At 43.4% G+C, this 22,641-nt stretch overlaps 2 protein-coding genes across 16 annotated transcripts in view; both read left to right on the forward strand.

Moving 5' to 3' along the window:
- The window catches only part of SGK3 (serum/glucocorticoid regulated kinase family member 3), a 118,696-nt gene extending 112,470 nt beyond the window's left edge, over positions 1 to 6,226 (forward strand). For 6 of the 7 annotated variants that reach the window (XM_056522066.1, XM_056522065.1, XM_056522068.1 and 3 more), the window contains 2 exons: positions 1,165 to 1,254; positions 1,338 to 6,226. In XM_056522066.1, coding sequence (XP_056378041.1) covers positions 1,165 to 1,254; positions 1,338 to 1,508 — 261 coding nt within the window. In that variant the 3' untranslated portion in view covers positions 1,509 to 6,226. The remainder of the gene's footprint in view (positions 1 to 1,164; positions 1,255 to 1,337) is intronic. The other variant, XR_008844257.1, reaches the window with a different exon arrangement.
- A 2,206-nt stretch (positions 6,227 to 8,432) lies between these two features.
- Positions 8,433 to 22,641, forward strand: part of MCMDC2 (minichromosome maintenance domain containing 2) — a 64,673-nt gene continuing 50,464 nt past the window's right edge. The window contains exons 1-2 of one of the 9 annotated variants that reach the window (XM_056522076.1): positions 8,433 to 8,542; positions 9,607 to 9,729. In XM_056522076.1, coding sequence (XP_056378051.1) covers positions 9,624 to 9,729 — 106 coding nt within the window. In that variant the 5' untranslated portion in view covers positions 8,433 to 8,542; positions 9,607 to 9,623. Of the gene's footprint in view, positions 8,543 to 9,186; positions 9,730 to 14,676; positions 14,794 to 20,632; positions 20,831 to 22,641 lie in introns of those variants that run through there. The other 8 variants (XM_056522080.1, XM_056522079.1, XM_056522071.1 and 5 more) reach the window with 8 other exon arrangements.

Raw genomic sequence — 22,641 nt, forward strand, 5'->3', positions numbered from 1 at the left:
GCACAATTGGTGGCTGAATAAATACTTTTTTGCCCCACTGTATAATTTTAAACTAAAAATCCTGAGTTTGTTTTTGTTTTTTTGTTTTTTTTAAGTGGATGCAGAGATTTTGAACTGTTACAGACAATGCAATAACTACGTAAGGGGAAAACAAGCGCTGAAAAGTGAAAAGGAGGCATTTTCTACAGTAAAAAGTTTAAACCGCAAACTCCCTATATGGCATCCACATCAATCCAGCAACCACCTTTCCCCACCATGACATCAGCACAGACACGCTCAGAGTCGAGCTCAACAACAGCACACAAAAGGTGGAAGAACTCAAGCTGGAAATGTCAGGTATAAACTGCTTTATTAGAATAATATAAAAAAAAAAATCAAAATCAGAGGTACATGTGCTCAGGATCTGATGTGTTTCGGTGAACACACATCTGATGTATTCTCCGAAACGCGTCAGATCCTGTGCACATATACCTCTGCTGTGGTGGATTTGGAAATTTTTTATATATTCTTCTAATAAAGCAGTTTTTACCTGACATTCCCAGCTGCAGTTCTTTCGTCTTTTATCTGCTATAGTAAAAAGTTTATTATGTTTGTATACAATATTCATGGCAAAAAAAGTTTTATATGCACTTAAAATGACATGGTGTTTAGATTCTTTACAGGTGCATATTGGCTATGAATTACTACAATATTGTTTTACATCTTTTTTGCATAATAAAATAACAGAATTATGTTTGTTTTTTTCATGTGGTCAGAGAAAGTACTGTTATTTTACAGAAAAAATAGTAGATGCTTGGAACAAACGTCCACTAGATGGGGTTGGAAGTTCGACAGTAAGGGAATGTAAGCCTGCCTGGAATAAGAATATATCCATCCTAAGATAAAAATAAAAATGAAATTAATAAGGTCAAAGTGGATGGATCATGTGTTCTATTCTGCTGTCAAGGTTCTATGTTTCTAAGAGCTTAAAACAATAACCCTTCAACAATACCTCAATACTTTGAGTACATATTTCCTGGTATGACTTTGTTCCAGACTGTCATTGTATGAATAATCGTAACTTCCTTGTTCTTTGTTCTGCAATTTAATCACTGTATAGCACTAAGAAAAATATTTCCCCTTTTATTGCTGGCATAAAATAACCTCTTTTTCTTTTTTTGATAGCATGAAATTAAGAACCATCCATTTTTTTCATCCATAAACTGGACAGATCTGGTTGAAAAGAAGATCCCTCCACCTTATGATCCTCATGTGGTATGTGCATATGCTTTACAATCCGTAATTTATTAAAATATTATTTTGCCTTCCTTTTCTAATAAAGTGTTGTTTCCTTCTAGGACGGCCCAGATGATATTTCAAATTTTGACACAGAATTTACAGACGCTATGGTTCCAGACTCTGTCTGTATATCTTCAGACTATTCTATTGTTAACGCCAGTGTTGAAGAAGCAGATGATGCTTTTGTTGGCTTTTCTTATGCGCCGCCTTCTGAAGACTTTTCATTTTAGTAAATGAACTTGAAATATATTCTGTTTAGGATTTCATGAATTATTACTTTGCAGGATAGAGAAAATATCCACCTTTATTTTTTATACATGTTTGAAAATGGCATTGCTAGGAGTCTGTAAGCTAATATTGTCCCCACCAATCACCAAAATGGAGTGACTCTGGCACTTTGACAAGTAAATGGTCTCCCTTTAACTTTTTTTGTACTCTAAATTGGTTCACAATTTGGCACTGATTGATTTCTTAATATATCTTTAGAGTGATTGACATTCTGATACAGAATTCCATATCCCCTGCATAGGCATATGATTTAAAATACAGCATAGTGGTAACTAGCATGCTGTTTTTTCATTCTATATCTATGCAGGAGATTTGGCTCTGCATAAGAAAAACAGACCTCAAACTATGATAAAAGACAAGAAAATTAGACCTTTAAATGACACTTTATAAACATCTAGAGATTTCCTTGGGAGTGTTGTCAGCATATCTTGTGGGTATGGGAATTCTGAGTCTATTCATAAGTACAGTATCCTGCGCATATTTGATACGCAAGATTTGAAGCTGTGTTAAGTCATTTAGTTTACATTGAACTCTGCAGCAAAATTAGCATCTTCAAATTCTACACATCAAATATATTTGATACTGTACGTGTGAGTTCACCTTTAGAGCAGGGTCCCATTTCACACTGCGGATGCACCGATGCATCCTCTGCTACGTACGGACACACAGAGCTACCTGCCCACGGCTGAGAGTTCACTCCGCCGTCCCTCTGTGGCTGCTGTCGGCACAACCGTGGCGTCAAAAATGCTGCAGATGTGCCCTATGTGACCCTGCCCTAAACAGAAAGAGCATGGTGTTCAATTGTGTTGCACCCTTATTACTCAAGTGAGCACTAAGGTGTCCGGCAGATGAAGCCATGCGGGTGCTATGTTCTGAAATGCCTTACTGAAATTAAGATAAATACATTTTTTTTAAACCTGTTACCTTTATGACAAATCAACCATGTATATGGCTGATGAAATATACATATGAAATACTAGGAATCTTATTATTCTGTAAAGCTGGTAAAATCACTGAGCTTTTGTTCAGCCTTTAAAGGGATTGTTCAGGACTTGATGGCGTATCCTTGGACAAACCAATCATTATCAATTTTGGTGACATTCACAAAATTCAGTCAAGACGCTCACTTCTTTATTGTTTACCAGACACAGCTTCATACCTTAGTTGTGGCTGTGCCTGGAATTACAACTCATTCACATTTACTTGAAAAGGATGAAGCTGTGATGTGCATTAATGGTATGCACAACCATTACTTGAAGCAGTGTATCCCCACCACGGTACCTCCAGCTGTTGTAAATCTACATCTCTTAGCATCCCCGTGGAAGGATAGGATAGGATGCTGGCATTTGTAGTTTTGCAACAGCTGGAGGCACCCTGGTTGGGAAACACTGAATTAAAGTATGGAGCTGTACCTGATAAACAAAGAATGGTATACCGTGTCCTCTGGAGCACTGTGGCCCCTTCAAATAGCTGATCGAAGGTGGGTGCCAAGTGTCAGACCTCAACATCTATTACAGTAAAACCCCCCCTAAAAGACCACTTTGTTGAGAAGGCCACCTTATTATCCATGCCAGATTTTCATGTTTACATTTATTATGCATTCTTTGAGAAGACTTTCCCATTGATTGACCACTTTTTTGTGAAATTTTGGGTGGTATTCTTAAAGAGTTTTCACTGTATTTAAAGGGGTCTTCCCATAAATTGAAAAACCAGCCATTTCCATTGTGTCTGTGGCCAGAAGAGATAGTCTATTGTGAATATTACAATAACCTTGGTATAGTTTTCCAAGGTTACTGTATAAAACAGTACCCTATGTGTTTAAAAAAATAATTTAAAGAAAGTTTGGAATTTTACAGTCCTTCTGGGTAAACTAATAGAAATGTATTGTAAAAGTGTGTATTGTAAATAAGATAACCTGATTATATAGAGTGTATGGTATTTTTTCCTCTATTCATACTATAAACTTTAGGGTGCCAATAACAGCAGAGCCACCTGTGTTGTGTAATTTGTTTAACTTCTATTGACATTGATGGGAGTTACACAAACTGCGGAGCCCTGTGAGCTACATAAATAGTGTAGCTTTCAGCGCTCCGCCATTTGTACACCTCCGATTAATGTCAATTGGACTTACGCAAAATGCGTAACACATCCAACACAGCTAATTTCGGCACCTGACTATCTCTGTCAGCCGACAGACTGGAGATGCCGGGTGACCATATTTTCAATTTGTGGGAAAAGCTCTAACACCAATGACCTATCTTTAGGATAGGCCTTAAAGTCATGGATAACCCATTTAAAATAACTTCCCACTCTGTGTAAGACAAGGATGGTGCTACGATGGTTTCATTTGATAATGCAGCTGTTGCTAATGTCTGTGTATATTGTCCTGTTGATGTTAAGTTGTGCCTTTTTGTTCATTATTCAGCAAGATCATTTTAAAACCTAGCCCTGAAAACAGATCTTATAGGAATTGGTCATTGCTCTAAAAAGGTTGTTTTGCTGACCCCAGGGCAGTGCTATAAAGTGCATTCCATTTATCTCTTTAAATGTTTTATAACCTTCTTTAAAGGGGTACTCTGCCCCTAAACATCTTATTTCCTATCCAGGGGATAAGATGTCTGATTAAGGGGGTGTGACCGCTGGGACCCTCCGAGATCTCCAGCACAGCACCCCAGTCATCCGGTGCTTGGAGCAAACTCTGCTCCATGCTGCATGGTGGCCGTCACGCTGCCTCTATTCATGTCTATGAGAGGAGGCGTGACTGCTATGTACTAGCCATTACCCCCCCCCCCCCCCTTTCATAAGCATGAATGGAGGGGGTGTAGCGTGAAATCAAGAACACAGAAGCGACAAGCTTCCATGTCCAGAACACTGCGGTGCCGGCCCGGAGATCACAGTGGGTTCCAGTGGCCGGACCCCCAGGATCAGACATGTTATCCCCTATCTTTGGTCAATATTGGTCAATTGTCGCATATACAAATGCCCCTTAAAGTGTACTGTACGTTCACCTTAAATTTTTTGTGTGCATTTTCTAATTCTAAGGTCCTCGTATGTTCCTAACACAGTTTGTGATACAGTGCATACATGGTGTATCTTAATACACCATGTTGTTTTCTTCTGTTTATCTTCTTCCTTTCTTTAGACCTTGTTGACACAACAAAAGCGTAAATGGGTTGTCCGGAATTACAGAAACAGTTTCACACCTGTCTGTATTTTTTTAGTATTGCAGTTCAGCCCTATTGACGTGAATAGAGCTAAGCTGCAAGACGACAAACAACTTCTGGACAGGGTGGCACTCCTTTTAGAAGAAAGCAGCAACGTTTTTTTAAACTGCAGTGTGTAAAAAAGGACTTATGGTTTTCTAGATCCTATTATGTCCAGCTGCTCAGTAAAATTCACTGTGAATGCTCAATGCAAGCACATGTAACTATGTATAACAAGGAGCTATGGGCTTCACATATTTGTGACAACACATGTATGCTTCCAGATCTCTATTTCCCTTTCTTAAATACAGTTTATAAAGTGGGGTATGAGACTCCTATGCACTTAGCATGCGTTTACATGGACTTGTGTATTATAATGGCTGTCAAAGAGCACTAACAAGTGACAGTCGTGTTTCAGAGCAAAAACTGAGAAAACCCTTTGTAAGTTTTGATTTCAGGCAGCACTCTCATTCAAACATCCCAACTCCCAATATAAAGTATACAAGAGAAGAATTGTCAACACTCCAAGAAATTTTTCGTAAAAGGCAGTTTATGAGAAGGTGATGTTTTTTTGTGCCCGACCCTACATCAGACGTTTCCTGCCATGTTATCTATGCATCAATAAAGAAACCTCAATTTTCGCTGACTTTTCTTCTCTAGTAAAGGCCAGTGACAATGTAATGCTTTGTGCTATGATCGTTTTCTTTTTCCTTTACAGGAGGAAAGTAAATTAGATGGGTAATAATATCCTAAAAGGGATTTTTTTATACAATGTTTTCACCAGTAAAGAGGGGATTTGGCTTCAGCTGTTACTTTACATTAAAACTAATCTGTTGCTATGCATTAAGAATGGTGACCATGCATGCACATCCATCTCTCCACTGCTTAATCTTGTAAATTATAGATCGACACTTTAAAGGACTTGGATAATCGCAAGTACAATATAGAAATGCAAATTTATTGTAATAGTGATAAAGATGATAAACGTTTAGTTAGGATCTAATATAAAAGCTGCACTATGTTTCTTTGTTTCTATTAAACCAATGCACGAAAACTGCCCCTAAAAAAAGATAATCTCATCGTGTAATTGAATATTTTATAGTCATCATTCTGATAAGGTCTAATAAGGAATCTAAATTACATGAGACTTTCACAACTACACTATGCTTGAACAATTCAGTTGTGAGCCAATGTAATTGTATTTGGCAATGAACAATGGCTGGCACTTACACTCCAAAATGTCATCTTTTCATCTTTGCAATTTTTTCCTGTTATGCCAGATATCTCAAATGTAGCTTTACTCTTTGTACTACCTAATGATATGAAAAAACTGGAAAAAAAAGCTAAATTAGGAATTGTGTGCCTTATTTTTACTATGAAAAATCTATTTTGTAACAGAGTCATAAATCGTAATGTTTCTTGTTAAGAGTAATTTTTTTATAATGCGACAAACTTTAGTAAATAACAGTGTTAAACTATAAATTGCTGTGGTTGTTTGTTTTTATGTATGGGAAACTACTTCTATGATGTATTTGATGTTTGTCACTAGAGATGAGCGAACTTACAGTAAATTCGATTCGTCACGAACTTCTCGGCTCGGCAGTTGATGACTTATCCTGCGTAAATTAGTTCAGCCTTCAGGTGCTCCGGTGGGCTGGAAAAGGTGGATACATTCCTAGGAAAGAGTCTCCTAGGACTGTATCCACCTTTTCCCGCCCACCGGAGCACCTGAAAGCTGAACTAATTTATGCAGGAAAAGTCATCAACTGCCGAGCCGAGAAGTTCGCGACGAATCGAATTTACTGTAAGTTCGCTCATCTTTATTTGTCACTTTTAGGCTGGCCATACATATTAGATAGCTGTCAGCCAAATAAACACTCCCAAACGCCCCATATACAAAAAAAAACTCAGCGTATACGCAATTGTGCTTGTATTTTAACTTTGAGTGAGAAGGAGGCCATTGCCAGACACCTCTGACAACAGTTTATCTCCCATCATAGCAAAACATTCAGAGGTTTCAAATTAACTCACCGATCCACCAACACCTTTAGAGTGGAAATGCATGATCCGGCGGCTGCGTGTGGCCAAAATGTGTCAGCAAATAACCGTAGGAGTTGCCAACAAATTCATTCAGTAATTGAATGCTGCTTTTAGCCCCTATGTGGTGCCAAAGCGTGTGTTTTCACCCTAAGGCCCTGTTCAGACGGTGGAATTTCTGTGTAGCATTCTGCAGAAATTTATTGTACATTCTATTGCAGAATTTCTGAGGTGGCGATTCCACCGCAGAAATTCTGCTTTTCCCATTCTACAAAAATAGAAGACCAGATTTTCTCAGTATTCTGCATATAAGTTCTGCCTTGTGAACATAGCCTTAGAGTGCTCTTAGGGCTCATTCACAATGTGGACATTCAGCTGGCAGAATTCTAATGGCTGAATATCCACTTGCAGCAGGCGCCGCCAAAATCACCAATACAATTCACCTGAAACTTAGCAAAAATAAGAATTGGAAAAAAAAAGGAGTAGAAGTAGGATCTGTTATTTATTTGATCTAATTCAGTGTTTCCCAACAAGGGTCCGGTCAGCTAATTTTTGCCCATATCCGGTTTTGTGACTGGACTGAAAACCTCACTATGCTGTGGCCAGAAAACCGGATATGGGGCTAAAATGAGCTGACCGGAGTCACTATTTCACTCCCATCGGCTCATTCAAATGAATGAGATGGGGGCCGGGTCCAGCTGGGATACAGGAGCGCCGGTTTTCCCATCCCCCAGCCGGATCCGGTCCCCGTACGAAGGAAACTTAGTGTGAACCCAGCCTAACTAAAAACTGCATGCATTTTTTATGCTGTACTGCACTTTACAAGAGCACCCTTAGTGCTCATTCACACTATGTTATCTCTACCTGGAGATATTCCGGGTGGAAATTCTGTCTAGAGCAGATGCTAGGACCACCGAAAAATGTGATGTCTCAATAGATGGAAATGCATTTTCAAATGAATTCCACCGAAAAATTCAACACTTTCTGGGGTTATGGAGCCTGGGGTCTGGAATTTCTACAGAGGAACATCTGCCATGGAAATTCCATAGTGTAAATGGTGCAGCAGAATCCCATTGAGAACAATGGGAGGCTGCTGCACCGTATTTTCAGAGCAGAATTTTTCTTGAAAAATAAGTAGTGTGAATGAGCACTTAGACTGGAAAATGATTAGTAGAAAAAGGCTGCCTAAATATTTGCTGGATTGTTATGCAGCCGCTCACTTCCATCACTGTAAGCAGCACAATCCTTGTTTATACAGGGAGATTTGCGTATAATAAATGGTGATTTTTAGGTTCGCAGAAAAGATGTGTTCAGCCGGTGAACATTTGGTGCATTATCGTTCTGCCCAATAGTCATAGGTTAGTCAATTTGAATTTGCTGTATCAAAGAGCACACACTTGGGTGTTATATGGCATAACCATGAATGTGCTGGTGTGGTCCTGTGTGATCGGGCTGTGTGGGAATGATGAGTACTGAGACAGTTCTAGACTGTTTGTATGGGACAGGACTCGGCTTTGTGTTTCTAATAGGAATGGATAATGGGGGAGAGTTATCAAAACCTGACCGGTTGCCCATAGCAACCAATCAAATCGCTTCTTTCTTTTCAAAAAAAAAGGCCTGTGAATAGCCACTGATTGGTGGCTATGGGCAACTCAGCAACTTTTCCTTTGCACAAGTTTAAAAGAATCTCCCCCAATGTGTTTTGGCTGTGTGATTGTGACAGGAATAAGATCTGTGTGAGTTCGAGGACTGTATTGTGTATTTGTTACAGCAATATTCTGTGTGTTTGTGATAGGGCAGGATTGTGTGAATATGACAGAATTGCACTGTGTATTTGTGACAGGACTGGGCTCTGGGAGAGTGACAGGACTGAGGTGTGTGGCGGTGACAACACTAATTTGTGATTTTGTGACAGGAATGGTGTGTGTGACAGGATTGGTGTGTGTGACAGGATTGGTGTGTGTGACAGGATTGGTGTGTGTGACAGGACTGGTCTCTGTGTGACAGGATTGCTGTGTGTGACAGGATTGCTGTGTGTGACAGAACTGGTCTATGTGTGTGATAGGATTACTGTGTGTGACAGGACTGGTCTATGTGTGTGATAGGATTACTGTGTGTGACAGAACTGGTCTATGTGTGTGATAGGATTACTGTGTGTGACAGGACTGGTCTCTGTGTGTGACAGGACTGGTCTCTGTGTGTGACAGGTCAGCTGTGTGTGACAGGTCTGGTCTCTGTGTGTGACAGGTCTGGTCTCTGTGTGTGACAGGACTGGTCTCTGTGTGTGACAGGACTGGTCTCTGTGTGACAGGATTGCTGTGTGTGACAGGATTGCTGTGTGTGACAGAACTGGTCTATGTGTGTGATAGGATTACTGTGTGTGACAGGACTGGTCTCTGTGTGTGACAGGACTGGTCTCTGTGTGTGACAGGTCAGCTGTGTGTGACAGGTCTGGTCTCTGTGTGTGACAGGACTGGTCTCTGTGTGTGACAGGACTGGTCTCTGTGTGTGACAGGACTGGTCTCTGTGTGTGACAGAACTGCTGTGTGTATGTGTGGCAGCATTGGTCTTTGTGTGTGAAAGGACTGGTTTGTGACAGGACTGGTCTCTGTGTGTGACAGGACTGGTCTCTGTGTGTGACAGGTCAGCTGTGTGTGACAGGATTGCTGTGTGTGACTGGTCTCTGTGTGTGACAGGACTGGTCTCTGTGTGTGACAGGACTGGTCTCTGTGTGTGACAGGTCAGCTGTGTGTGACAGGACTGGTCTCTGTGTGTGACAGGACTGGTCTCTGTGTGACAGGACCGCTGTGGACAGACATGAGCTGGTCTCCGGCCTTCTACCACATGAGGGAAGCTGCTCTCATCTACATGGACAGGAGCAGAGGTCTGGAGAAGTTTATAGAGGACTGCAGGAAATACAATGGTAAATGTGGCGGCTATGTTCCCATTAGTCATCCATCAAAAAATTTAGTCACCAGTTTTTATGTATTTATAGTGAAATACTATATACCAGTGGTCTCTAAAATATGGTCAATCTAATGCTATATACAATACCACAGTGTTTAAGGAAATTGTAAAAAAATTGGAGTAGAGAACATGCACAACATTTATTATGTATTTATGGCGCTCTATCAGTCTCTCTCAACAGCTTTAAGAAGGAACAGAAGCCATAAAGTGCACGAAATGCATAAAGCACAGAGGCTATTTTTAGTAAAGACCCCCCCCCCCACCCCATTGGCTTCAATAAGAGCCAGAGATACACACAAAGAAATAGAGAGGGCACTTCTTTCCCCCCCTGTTAGTCTTGCTTCTTTCCCCCTTTGTGATTCTGTCTTTGGGAGCTTCAGGGCTCAAATAAGGTGTAGGCTATACAAGAAGATTTCAGGGGGGATCGGTCAGGGCTTAACACTGTCCCACACATGGAACTCACATGTTTGGAGTTACTGCACACCAAAGGCACCTACAGTGAATGCATCATACAGTGCACGCCACCAATGATAGTGCATCGTGAGGCCTAAGAGTAGGGTCACACATGCCATATTGTGCTGCATATTTGCTGATGCATATTTTCCTACCCAATAAAGTGAATGGGTAATAAAATACACAACTGATTTTGCTTCCAATTGACTTCAATGGTCTGGAGAATATTCAGTAGCAAATACACAGCAACATATGGCACGTGTGACCCTTCACTAAAGGCAGGGACGAATTAACATAGGGGCAGATGGAGCTGCAGCTCCAGGCCCCTAGGTTAAAATAGGCCCAGCCAGATTTAAAAAAAATAATTTCGCCTGCGCTCGTTCCCTTTTAGGGATCCAGAACACTGCCTGTCAGTCAAGCAGGCCGTAAACTCTTCCCCGACGCAGGCGCTGAAGATGTCGCTCATCGGCGCCTGAGGAGAAGAGAGGACACGGCCTGGTGAAAATGGGAGGACGTGACCATGCTGAACTGTGTGGGACTAGGTAAGTACCTATTTTTGTTGTTTTTTATTATGCCAGGCATAAGCGGTGGTGGGGGGGGTCTGCTTAAGGGGACCTGGCTACCTGCCTGCCTATTCACCTGGCCCCCTCCCTACCTATCTACCTACCCTCCCACCTACCTGGCTGCCTTCCTGCCTACTCACTGGGCTTGCACCCTACCAACCTACCCACCTGGTTGCCTACTCACCTGGCTCCCTCCCTACCTATCTACCTAACTAGCTGTCTATTACCCACCTGGCTCCCGCCTTACCTACCTATCTGGCTGTCTGTCTAATGAAGAGGGGTTGCTGCCTACCTGCCTACTCACCTGGCTCCCTCCCTACCTCTCTACCTAACTAACTAACTGGCTGTCTATTTACCTACCCACTTGGCTGCACACCTACCTAGCTTACTGTCTACCTACCTACTCACCTACCCACCTGGCTGCCTACCTACTCCCATAACCCCCTACCTACCAAACTGGCTGTCTACCTACCTACCCATCTGGCTGCCTACCTACCTAACTGGCTGTCTACCGACCCACCCATCCTCCTACCTGGTTGTCTACCTAGATAGATAGCTACCTACCTGGCTGTCTACCTACCCACCCATCTGGCTGTCTACTTACCTAGCTAGCTACCTGGCGATCTATCCACCTAACTACCTGCCTAGCAATCTATCTACGGTACCTAGCTAGGTAATATCCTACATAGATAGATGCCTACCTGGCAACCTAGCTACATACCTACCTGGCTGTCTATCTAGATAGATAGCACTGATTAGTGATATACACTCAATAGGTTCATAGACCAGGGATTCTTAGTATCTTCACAAATTATATTGCACTGACGTGAATACTAATTAAAACTTGATTTTTATTAGAATTTGAATAAAAAACTAAAGTGCACAACAAAAATTGGTAAACTTACTATATTACGGCCGCCATCCACTAACTGATAACCACCTGTAGTGTGGCGTATATTTACAGTTAACTTTAAGGAATGTCACCGTGCAAAGATAGCATTGATAGCTGCCAATCTTGTGTTAGTCTGTACCTATACACACACCTAATGTGATTGCGGAATAATAGTCCCACAGTTTGTCAAGACTCCTCCATCATATTGCACTGTGCCCAGGTATCGCCCTTATTAAAGGTGCATTGTTTCACAGTGGATGATTGTTTTCTTGGGTATAAGTGCACATAAAGAGCATAGAGGAATGATGACAGTATGCAGTCCACTTATATGCATGCAGACGCTATAGATGTCCACTTTGTATTGTCAAAATAGGACTATTCACGTTATTCACAAAGTCCTGCCTTTTGTAAAGTGCATCAGCATACAAAGTGACTTAGTGCGTGTTCACATGGTGCATATGCATAACAGCCATACTCTCAGTGCAAGTTATTCAAAGTGCTTTTGCCAGTTCTATTGCACTTAGTCACATGGAATAAGACTTTATATGTGCTATGGTGTGTTTAGATAAACCTGTCCTCCACGGTGCTTGCTTCCTGTCACTGTGGCCGTTCGATGAATGAAATCGCAATCATCGAACGGCCACAGAAGCAAGCACCGTGGAGGACAGTAGTGAACACTACTAATGTGTTTTAATTAGTATTCACGTCAGTACTACCTAGATAGATAGATAGCTATCTGGCTACCTAATTACCTAGTTAGCTACATAGCAACCTACCTACCTGGCTAACTTCCTACCTATCCATCTACTTTCATACATTTACTGTGCGGACACCAAAGGGGGACATTATAACAGTTCGGGCCTATAGATTGGGAGATTGTGTAGAGGGCACTGAAAAATACAGACGCTGCCAATCAGAAAAGATGTCTTATGTGAGTTCCTAGATGTAACTATAATCACTTATATGGTATACAGATCCTGTGTTCTTCTGGTATTTACCTCTATATTGGCACTGTATGGGGGAATACCAGTCTGTGTACAGGAGTTTTATTCAGTAATAGGCTGGGTTCACACTACGTTTTCTCCCATACGGGAGCGCATACGGCAGGGGTTAGCTAAAACCTTGTGCTGCCGTATGGCATTCATTTCAATGAGCCAACCGCAGTGAAACGTTCAGTCCGGTCGGCTCATTTTTGCGCCAAATGCGCTTTTTCCCCGGACCTAAAACTGTGGTCAACCACGGTTTTAGGTCCGGTTGTAAAAGCACAAAAATGAGCCGACCGAACGTTTCACTCCGGCCGGCTCATTGAAATGAATGACATACGGGAGAGCGAGGTTTTAGCTCCCCCCTGCCGTATGCGCTCCCGTATGGGAGAAAACCTAGTGTGAACCCACCCATAGTACGGTGTATTAGCCAGTGCCTGTGTGATGTATACTGTGTTCCTGATGTGCCTGTTTTATTTTGCCCTTGTATTCTGGTATTATTTGCATTGTTTGTCAGTGTATAGTGGTTTTTACTTAGTATTGTGGTATTATCCAGTCTTTGTGTGGTGGTATGATTTGTATCATGTTTACTGTTATTATTGGTAATATTGGTCTCAGTATACAGGATTTGGTCAGTAACAGTGTGATGGTTATATGTATGGTGACAGTATTCCTCCTTGTATACTGGTATTATTGGTAATATTGGTCTCAGTATACAGGATTTGGTCAGTAACAGTATGATGGTAATATGTATGGTGATAATATTCCTCGTTGTATACTGGTGGTATTGGTGATATTGATCTCAGTATACAGGATTTAGTCAGTAATATTGATAAGATTCCTCCTTGTAAAAGGGATAAGTATTCCTCTTAGGGAGAGACACCACTTCTGGTGTATGGAGATTCAAGTGATCTCCTGGCCAGCACTATGGCGTTCTGAACACAGAAGCTTTGGTGTAATACCATGCCCCTCCATTCATGTCTATGGGAGGGGGCTTTTTGACAGTTGTGGTCGCCCATTATCCGGCATGGAGTTTGATGTTTGTGGTGCCACCCCAGGACCCAGCTGTTGGGTCGTGGCCACATGTAGGCACATCAAAATCTTCAGCACCAGGCCCATGATGCTCTTAATCCGGCTCTGACTAAAGGATATGTTTATCTAGCCTTGGCACAAGTAACCACTTAACACTAACAGACCTCATGCTACCGTAATATTGCCAGCCATGTAGACTTTACATCAAACCTAGATATTAGCACAAGTTCTGTAGAGTCAGTCTCGTATATGCCTGGACTTCACAAAATGAATCAAACTGTGTAATATGTAACAATGGAGTTCATGCTTTGTGAGGCGGCTGCATACAGTATAATTGTATATTGTTACCGCAAACAAGTGATTGCTTACCGATAAATACATGTAAAATGAAGACATAATAACATAATTACATATTGTGATGTCAAGACAGGGTTTTCACTTCCTGTAGTAAATGCTTGTTTACACTCAGCAGAGTAACAGCCAGGTTGGTGGATGCCCCTGGGCAAAAAAAATGTGGAGTCGACTGGCAATCTAATGTGTTTGTGTACAGTCCAAGTGTGTGATAAATAGTAACCACGGGTCCTTTACTGGCAAAATGGAGAATCAATCACCTCTATATTTATCCATTAGGCTATAATACCACCAGAGCCTAACACACCGAATTTACCTAAAATATAGTCTGTTGGTTTGTCCATAGTTTTGCCAAGATGAATGGTGGTGCAAGCAGCACTTTTTCGCCCTTTAGGTCTGACAGGATTTGTGACAGAGACAATGCTAATGAATGAATGTGGTAGCCACAGAGGTGTTAGGAGAAATACCTTATCACTTTGTGACACCAGGGCACCGTTATCCTATACACGGTCTGAGGTTGGAGACAGCTTCTCCTGGGCCAGACACGGGGAGTAAATAAACCCATGGATGTCAAGTTATGGATAACTGTCTTTACTGAGCAGGGCACAGATGGTATTACACAGACAGTTGGTTTTGTGTGAGATGATGCAGTGTAACCCCTTGGGAGTACTGTTGCCTTTCTGAGACTTGTGGTGCTTTCACCAAACAGATGAATAGTGACTTGTAAGACAGGTAGATGAATCCTGGTAAGTACGGTTCTGTTAAGGTATTGAAGCCTTCTCCGCCGGGGCATGAATTTCCACCGAGAGATCCTTGCAGAATGACCAGATGAAGTTGATTTGAGCTAGGCCTTCCCTTAGAGCACACAACACAACACACCTTAACCAAACTGTGGCTCAACAGTAACTAAATGTAGACTAGGGCAACTCCTCCCCCACTACACATTGGCAGGCAGGGTCACATGGGGTTTACACAGCTCCTCTCTTAAGGGTACAGTACAACATGAATAACATATATATATATATATATATATATATATATATATATATATATACAGATAACAATATAATTAATCAGAAAAAAGTATTAATCTTCAACAAAGTGCAAACATAATTAATATAACTATAAGTCCTTTGGTGGACCCAACACCTTGTGCTGCAAAGTTGCCCGAAGCAGTCCAAAGCCACAGGACAGCCATTGGTGCAGGGACACCACATGAGCAGATCCTTACGTCTGTCTTTTTAAAACAGGCAGTCATGTCACTTGTGTTCATTCTCAAATATAGTAACAAATGGTGGTTACTGCACAGTATTTCTAAAGGATAAATCTCACTGTATTACAACAATGAAAAGAAAAGTTGTATTAAGAAGCAGTGGTATCACAATCTTAATGTAATCTGCACCCGGATGATTTTGTCATTAAGGTTTTATCAGCGCTGCCACAGCACTGTGTTTATTATCCCTGTTGCTGTTTCCTCACAGCATTCACTGTCTCTTAAAAGGTTGTTTCATGAAGACAGTCATGTCCTCTGTCATGGATCCTCACAGCAGAGAGACACGAACTAGCAGTGGATTTTACCCTAGTGAACATGTGCCGTCTGTGTGTGGTTACAACTTGGGTACCCTGCAGAGGCTCTTGGTTGAGTTTTGATTAGCTGTGCCATGCCTTCACATTGTTTTTACGTTGTTTTGTGTTACTGTTATTGCATACTTTGGCTGAAAGTAAGAGGTTAACCAAAGCATTACATGCATTCCCATACACTTAAAGGGGTTATCCAGGAAAAAAACTTTTTTTATATATATCAACTGGCTCCAGAAAGTTAAACAGATTTGTAAATTACTTCTATTAAAAAAATCTTAATCCTTTCAGTACTTATGAGCTTCTGAAGTTAAGGTTGTTCTTTTCTGTCTAAGTCCTCTCTGATGACACGTGTCTCGGGAAACGCCCAGTTTAGAAGCAAATCCCCATAGCAAACCTGGGCGTTTCCCGAGACCCATGTCAACAGAGAGTACCTAGACAGAAAAGAACAACCTTAACTTCAGAAGCTCATAAGTACTGAAAGGATTAAGATTTTTTAATAGAAGAAATTTACAAATCTGTTTAACTTTATGGAGCCAGTTGATATATATAAAAGTTTTTTTCCTGGAATACCCCTTTAAAAAGGGAACATTCTATCGTGGGGAGGAGATGCTTTGTGCCCTGCCTCTCTTTTAGTGATGAGCGGGCCATATTCGAATTCACAATATTTTGCGGATATATGGATGCATATTCGACCTATGTTCGTGAAATTCGCATATTCGCTTTTTTATGCGAAAATCGTAATGAAAATAGCATAGTGCGCATGCCCGATTATATCTTTCAACTAACACTGTACCCTACACTAGAACCTACCCTATCTGCTACACTAGCCTACCTTATCTAACACTATCACTTTTTTTTTGCACAGTACACATCATTGTTCTGATATATAAAGTGAAAAAAAAAAATATTTATCATTACCAATATATAGTGCTATATTAAAAGTATTTGCGAAATCACAAAGTGCCGATATTCGCGGCAAAAATTCGCATTTGGAATATTCGCGCTCTACACTACTCTTTCTCTGCAGAGAGGGGGGGGTGTTACGCCGAGCGCTCCGGGTCCCTGCTCCTCACCTCCATGCAGTGCCCCGGTCAGACCCGCTGACCAGGAGCGCTGCATTAGTGTCACCGGCGGGGATGCGAACCGCGTAGCGGGACGCACCCACCGGCGGCTCGCATCCCAATCTCATCACCTGCCCCGTCCTCCGTCGGCTCAGTCCCGGCGTGCGTGGCCCCGCTCCCTAGGGCGCGCGCACGCCAGCTCTCTGAGATTTAAAGGGCCAGTGCGCCATTGATTGGCGCCTGGCCCAATCAGTACCTGCACCTGTGTCCTCCTCATAAAAACCCACTTCCCCTTCCTGGTATCGCCGGATCTTGTTGCCTTGTGCCAGAGAAAGCGTTTAGTGTATGTTCCATGCCAGAGTTCCAGACCCTCTGCTATTGCCCCTGACTACGATCCTTGCTGCCTGCCCTGACCTTCTGCTACGTCCGACTTTGCTCTTGCCTTGTCCCTTGTACCGCGCCTGTCTCAGCAGTCAGTGAGGTTGAGCCGCTACCTGTAGACACGACCTGGTTGCTACCGCCACAGCAAGAAAATCCCGCTTTGCGGCGGGCTCTGGTGAAAACCAGTAGCAACTTAGAATCGGTCCTCCGGTACGGTCCACGCCAATCCCTCACTGACACAGAGGATCCACCACCAGCCTGCCGAATCCTGACAGTAGATCCGGCCATGGATCCCGCTGAGGTTCTGCTGCCAAGTCTCGCTGACCTAACCACGGTGGTCGCCCAGCAATCCCAACAGATCGCCCAACAAGGACAGCAGCTGTCGCAGTTGACCGCCATCCTACAGCAGCTTCTGCCTCTACAGCAGCAACCATCTCCTCCGCCAGCTCCTGCTTCTCCTCCGCAGTAAGTTGCCACTTCCAGACTCCGCTTGTCCCTACCTGACAAGTTCGATGGGAACTCTAAGTTGTGCCGTGGCTTCTTGTCCCAGTGTTCCTTGCACTTGGAGATGATGTCGGACCTATTCCCCACTGAACGGTCTAAGGTGGCTTTCGTGGTCAGTCTCCTGTCTGGAAAGGCCTTGTCATGGGCCACACTGCTCTGGGACCACAACGATCCTGCCACTGCTACTATCCAGTCCTTCTTCGCTGAAGTTCGTAGTGTCTTTGAGGAGCCAGCCCGGGCCTCCTCAGCCGAGACTGCTTTGCTGAACCTCGTCCAAGGGAGTTCTTCCATAGGCGAATACGCCATCCAGTTTCGTACCCTCGCCTCAGAGCTATCCTGGAACAATGAGGCCCTCTGCGCGACCTTCAAGAAAGCCTTATCCAGCAACATCAAGGATGTACTGGCCGCACAAGAAATTCCTGCTAACCTGTCTGAACTTATCCATTTGGCCACCTGCATCGACATGCGTTTTTCTGAAAGACACCAGGAGCTCCGCCAGGAAAAGGTCCTTGATCTCTGGGTACCTCTTTCCCAGAATCCTCTGCAATCTACCCCTGTGCCTCCCGCCGAGGAGGCTATGCAAGTGGATCGGTCTCGCCTGACCCATGAAGAGAGGTCTCGTCGCAGAGATGAAAATGTATGCCTGTACTGCGCTAGTACCGAACATTTCCTAGTGGACTGCCCTATTCATCCCCCGCGTCTGGGAAACGCACGCACCCTGTTCACGTGGGAGTGGCGTCTCTTGGTGTGAATTCTGCTTCTCCACGTCTCACTGTGCCTGTGCGGATTTCTCCTTCCTCCAACTCCTCCTTCTCAGCTGTGGCCTTCTTGGACTCTGGTTCTGCAGGAAATTTTGTTTTGGCCTCTTTTGTTAATAGGTTCAGCATCCCAGTAACCCGTCTCGTCAAACTGCTCTCTATCTCTTCTGTTAACGGAGAAAAATTGGACTGCACTGTGCGCTACCGCACTGAACCCCTGCCCATGAGCATTGGACTTCACCATTAAAAAATTGAAATTTTCGTTCTGCCTAACTGCACCCCTGAAGTTCTTCTCGGCCTGCCGTGGCTCCAACGTCATGCTCCCACCCTCGACTGGACCACCGGGGAGATCAAAAATTGGGGTCCTTCTTGTCACAAACGATGCCTCACATCTGCTCCCACTTGTCTAACCCCTGAGGTTCCACCTTTACCGGGCCCTCCCAAGGCTTACCAGGACTTTTCTGATGTTTTCTGCCAAAAGCAAGCAGAGATTTTACCTCCTCATAGCCTCCTTCCTGGTACCACCCTGCCCCGTGGCAGGATTCACCCTCTGCCCCCCCTCCCCATTCCCACTTCTTCTGGAGTTCCTGCCGTAGATGAAGTAACCCGGGACTTCTCCGTTATCTGGAGGGAGACTCAAAAGTCGCTCCCACCGGCCTCGTCTCGTATGAAGAGACAGGCAGATAAAAAGAGGGGGAGACCTAAGGGGGGGGGGGTACTGTTATGCCGACCGCTCCGGGTCCCTGCTCCTCCCTGGAGCGCTCGCGGCGTTCACCCCCATGCAGCGCCCCGGTCAGACCCGCTGACCGGGAGCGCTGCATTAGTGTCACCGGCGGGGATGCGACAGTACCTGCACCTGTGTCCTCCTCATAAAAACCCACTTCCCCTTCCTGGTATCGCCGGATCTTGTTGCCTTGTGCCAGAGAAAGCGTTTAGTGTATGTTCCACGCCAGTGTTCCAGACCCTCTGCTTTTGCCCCTGACTACGATCCTTGCTGCCTGCCCTGACCTTCTGCTACGTCCGACCTTGCTCTTGCCTTGTCCCTTGTACTGCGCCTGTCTCAGCAGTCAGTGAGGTTGAGCCGCTACCAGTGGACACGACCTGGTTGCTACCGCCGCAGCAAGACCATCCCGCTTTGCGGCGGGCTCTGGTGAAAACCAGTAGCAAATTAGAACTGGTCCTCCGGTACGGTCCACGCCAATCCCTCACTGACACAGAGGATCCACCACCAGCCTGCCGAATCCTGACAGGGGGCATTGCTTAGCTATAAACACATATATTAAAGGGTTCATAAATAGGTTGTCTGGCCCCCAAAAATTATAAGTTATAAGCCAAGACTGACTTAAAAATATAAAAGAGGTTAATTTACCTACTGTCATCCTAACAATGCCCAGTCCTGGCTGAGCTTCAGTTTGATCACTGGCCGTCCATCTTTGTTTATCTTCCAGCATTGCGGTGAGCAGCCAGGGACGGGTGCGGGCGGGCAGGGACAAATCAGGAGTTTCTTTGCACAGCACCTCACCAGCCCCAGCAGCCCCTTCTCTTAAAGTGGCAGAGGGGCAGTAGGGGCTGGGCGGGCACAGTGCCGCGGACAATAGGTGCTGTTAACTTTTAAACTTAGTTTTCGGTGGTAACGGCCAGAGCAAGGCCCCCACTAGCGCGAGGCCTTAGGCAGCGGCCTAACTAGTCTAATGCCTAGAGCCGCCTCTGTGTGAATGAAAGTTGCTGAGTTGCCCATAGCAGCCTGCTTGCTGATTTCATTTGGAAAATGCCTCTGAAAAATGAAAGACGTGATCTGATTGGTTGCTATGGGCAATTCGGCAACTTTTCCTCTTGACAGGTTTTGATAAATCTTCTCCATTGTGTAGGCAAGATTTATACATTTTTATTTCTTTGATGTTACATCCTTTTGCGCTTTTTAAATGTCTGTATTGTCTCTGTTCTAGGACATCACTATGTTATTAAAGGAAATCTGTCACCCTGATCACCCACACTAAATCCAATGCTCTAGGTTATAGTGTGGGTGACCAGGAGTGCAAAGAGGTGTCACTTACCAAATTCCGTCTGGTGGCTCCTGTGATATTGCCTGACGAAAGTCCCATTCTCAATTCGGTTACCTGCGCGCAGATCACCCCCTGCTTCTTTCTGCAGGAGCACAGGCACAGTTAGTTTATAAACAGCTCTTAAGTCCTAGTGACAAGAGAGCTCTCCTTCCCAGAACACTATTCTACTGTGCCAGAGCGCATGCGCAGTGCTGACGTGGCATGCGACTCACGTCACTAGGAAATAAGAGCTGTTTGTAAACTAACTGCGCTTGCTCTCCTGCCTCAGAGCGAAACGCAAAATTTGAATATACTAATAGAAGCAGATTATTTCAGAAGGCAGAAAGAAGCAGGGGGCGGACAGCCATCGGGGGCCCCGCCTCCTGCGCGCAGATAACCGAATTGAGAATGGGACTTTCGTTGGGCAATATCACAGGAGCCACTGGACGGAATTTGGTAAGTGACCCCTCTTTGCACTCCTGGTCACCCACATTATAACCCTGTGTATTGGGTTTAGTGTGGCGATCAGGGTGACCGTTTTCCTTTAATCTCACTTATCAACTCACCTGGTTTTACCTCACCCTATTCTTAGCCTTTCTTACTTGATCACCTAGTGCTATAGAGCTTTTACCTTGGTGCCATGTGGAGGAGGTAGTGTTGCTCACAAATATTCGCAATTCGAATATTCATCGTGAATATCGCATATTCGCGAATTCACGAATATTAAGAATTTTGCGATTAAAATTTGCTATTACGAATATTCGTCTTTTTTCTAAACTGTTTTAAAAACTGAGCACATTGTAGGGATCTCCTTCGACTGATAAATGCAATGCTTGTATCATTTCATTAAAGACCCAGGGAGGAGACTGTGAGGCGAAAGGTTTATGCAATGCGAATATTCATGGAAATTCCACCCTACTTATGCCTGTGAGCCAATGAGAGTTCTGCAAGCACAGTTGTCAGAGCTTAGCAACGTCCCTAGCAACGTCCCTCCCATGATGTTATAGCGCGCATGCGCAGACGAGCGAAATTTCGCTATTAATTTCGCATTCGCAATAGCGAAGTTTCGCAATTCAAAAAAAAAGTAACGAATATAACGAATATTCGAATTTCACGAATATTCGTCCTCATATTCGCGAAATATCGCGAATTTGAATATGGCATATGCCGCTCATCACTAGGAGGAGGTGCAGCATGTCAGCTATTATTTATTGGATCAATCCAATGCATGGCATCTTGTATTTTTACCCCCCTTACTCCCGCTTCATGTCCAGTCAAGGATCAGCCCCATTTCCATAAATGCAGAATTTCTGCAAATGATGGCATATCACTTATTTGCCAAGCATTGGAATTCACGCAGAACATTTCTGGTGCATATCAACAAGGTTGTAGAAGCCCCATTTACTTGTATTGGAGAATAAAGAAAATGTGGAATCTGCTCTCAAATCCAGGTCACATTCTATCCAAGTGAACATAGCCTTAGTGCCCATCACCAAGATCGCATCCTGTAATTTGATGTCACTCTGTATATGTTCTGTTTCACGTTTTGCACCGGGTGTCCCTTCCAGAGCTCCATATACCTAAATGGGGCAGAGATCCAGGCCCATTTGTGTATTGGTGGTATGTGTGAGGGTGTTGGTTTCATTTTTGTACTTATATGTATTATAATGCAAAAGCTTTTTAATAAAAAAATAATAATCTGATTAAGAAAGGAAAAACACTTGGCTCAACCGCACTAGAGGGGAAGTTTGCTGCTCCACCAAACATATTTAAACACACACTGGCTTGGTACATCATTGTGTTTACTTCATGTGTTCTGTGACCAGAGTCATTAAAAAGGGAAAACAGAAATTGAAAAGAGACCCTAGGTAGGTGTCAATGGTCCTACAAAGCAAAAAAAAACTGATTCTGCAACAAAGTGCACTTTACTGTGGCAGAAGTTGTTGGAAGGACTACGTGGAAATTAGCAGGTTGAACTGAAATCTAGTGGTTAATTGGAAAACTGAAATCAACTATGCAAAACTGATGATGTTGCAGTAAAAGCAGTTCATGTGAATATTTGCATCCAAACGTATCTAAAAATGTTATAAATAAATGTAAAAAGGTATTTTTCCACTATTTCTGTTGGTGATTCTTCTACAATGATTCTGACAATGAAAAAAGTATTTGCTGCCACCTAGTGCAATAATTGCAAATCACATGTAGTTTAGGGATATATTAAAATCTCATGTGATTTTGTACAATCATAATAATATGTCATAATGAAG

Source organism: Hyla sarda, chromosome 5 (genome assembly GCF_029499605.1).
Source record: "Hyla sarda isolate aHylSar1 chromosome 5, aHylSar1.hap1, whole genome shotgun sequence".
In the NCBI taxonomy this organism is placed as follows: domain Eukaryota; kingdom Metazoa; phylum Chordata; class Amphibia; order Anura; family Hylidae; genus Hyla; species Hyla sarda.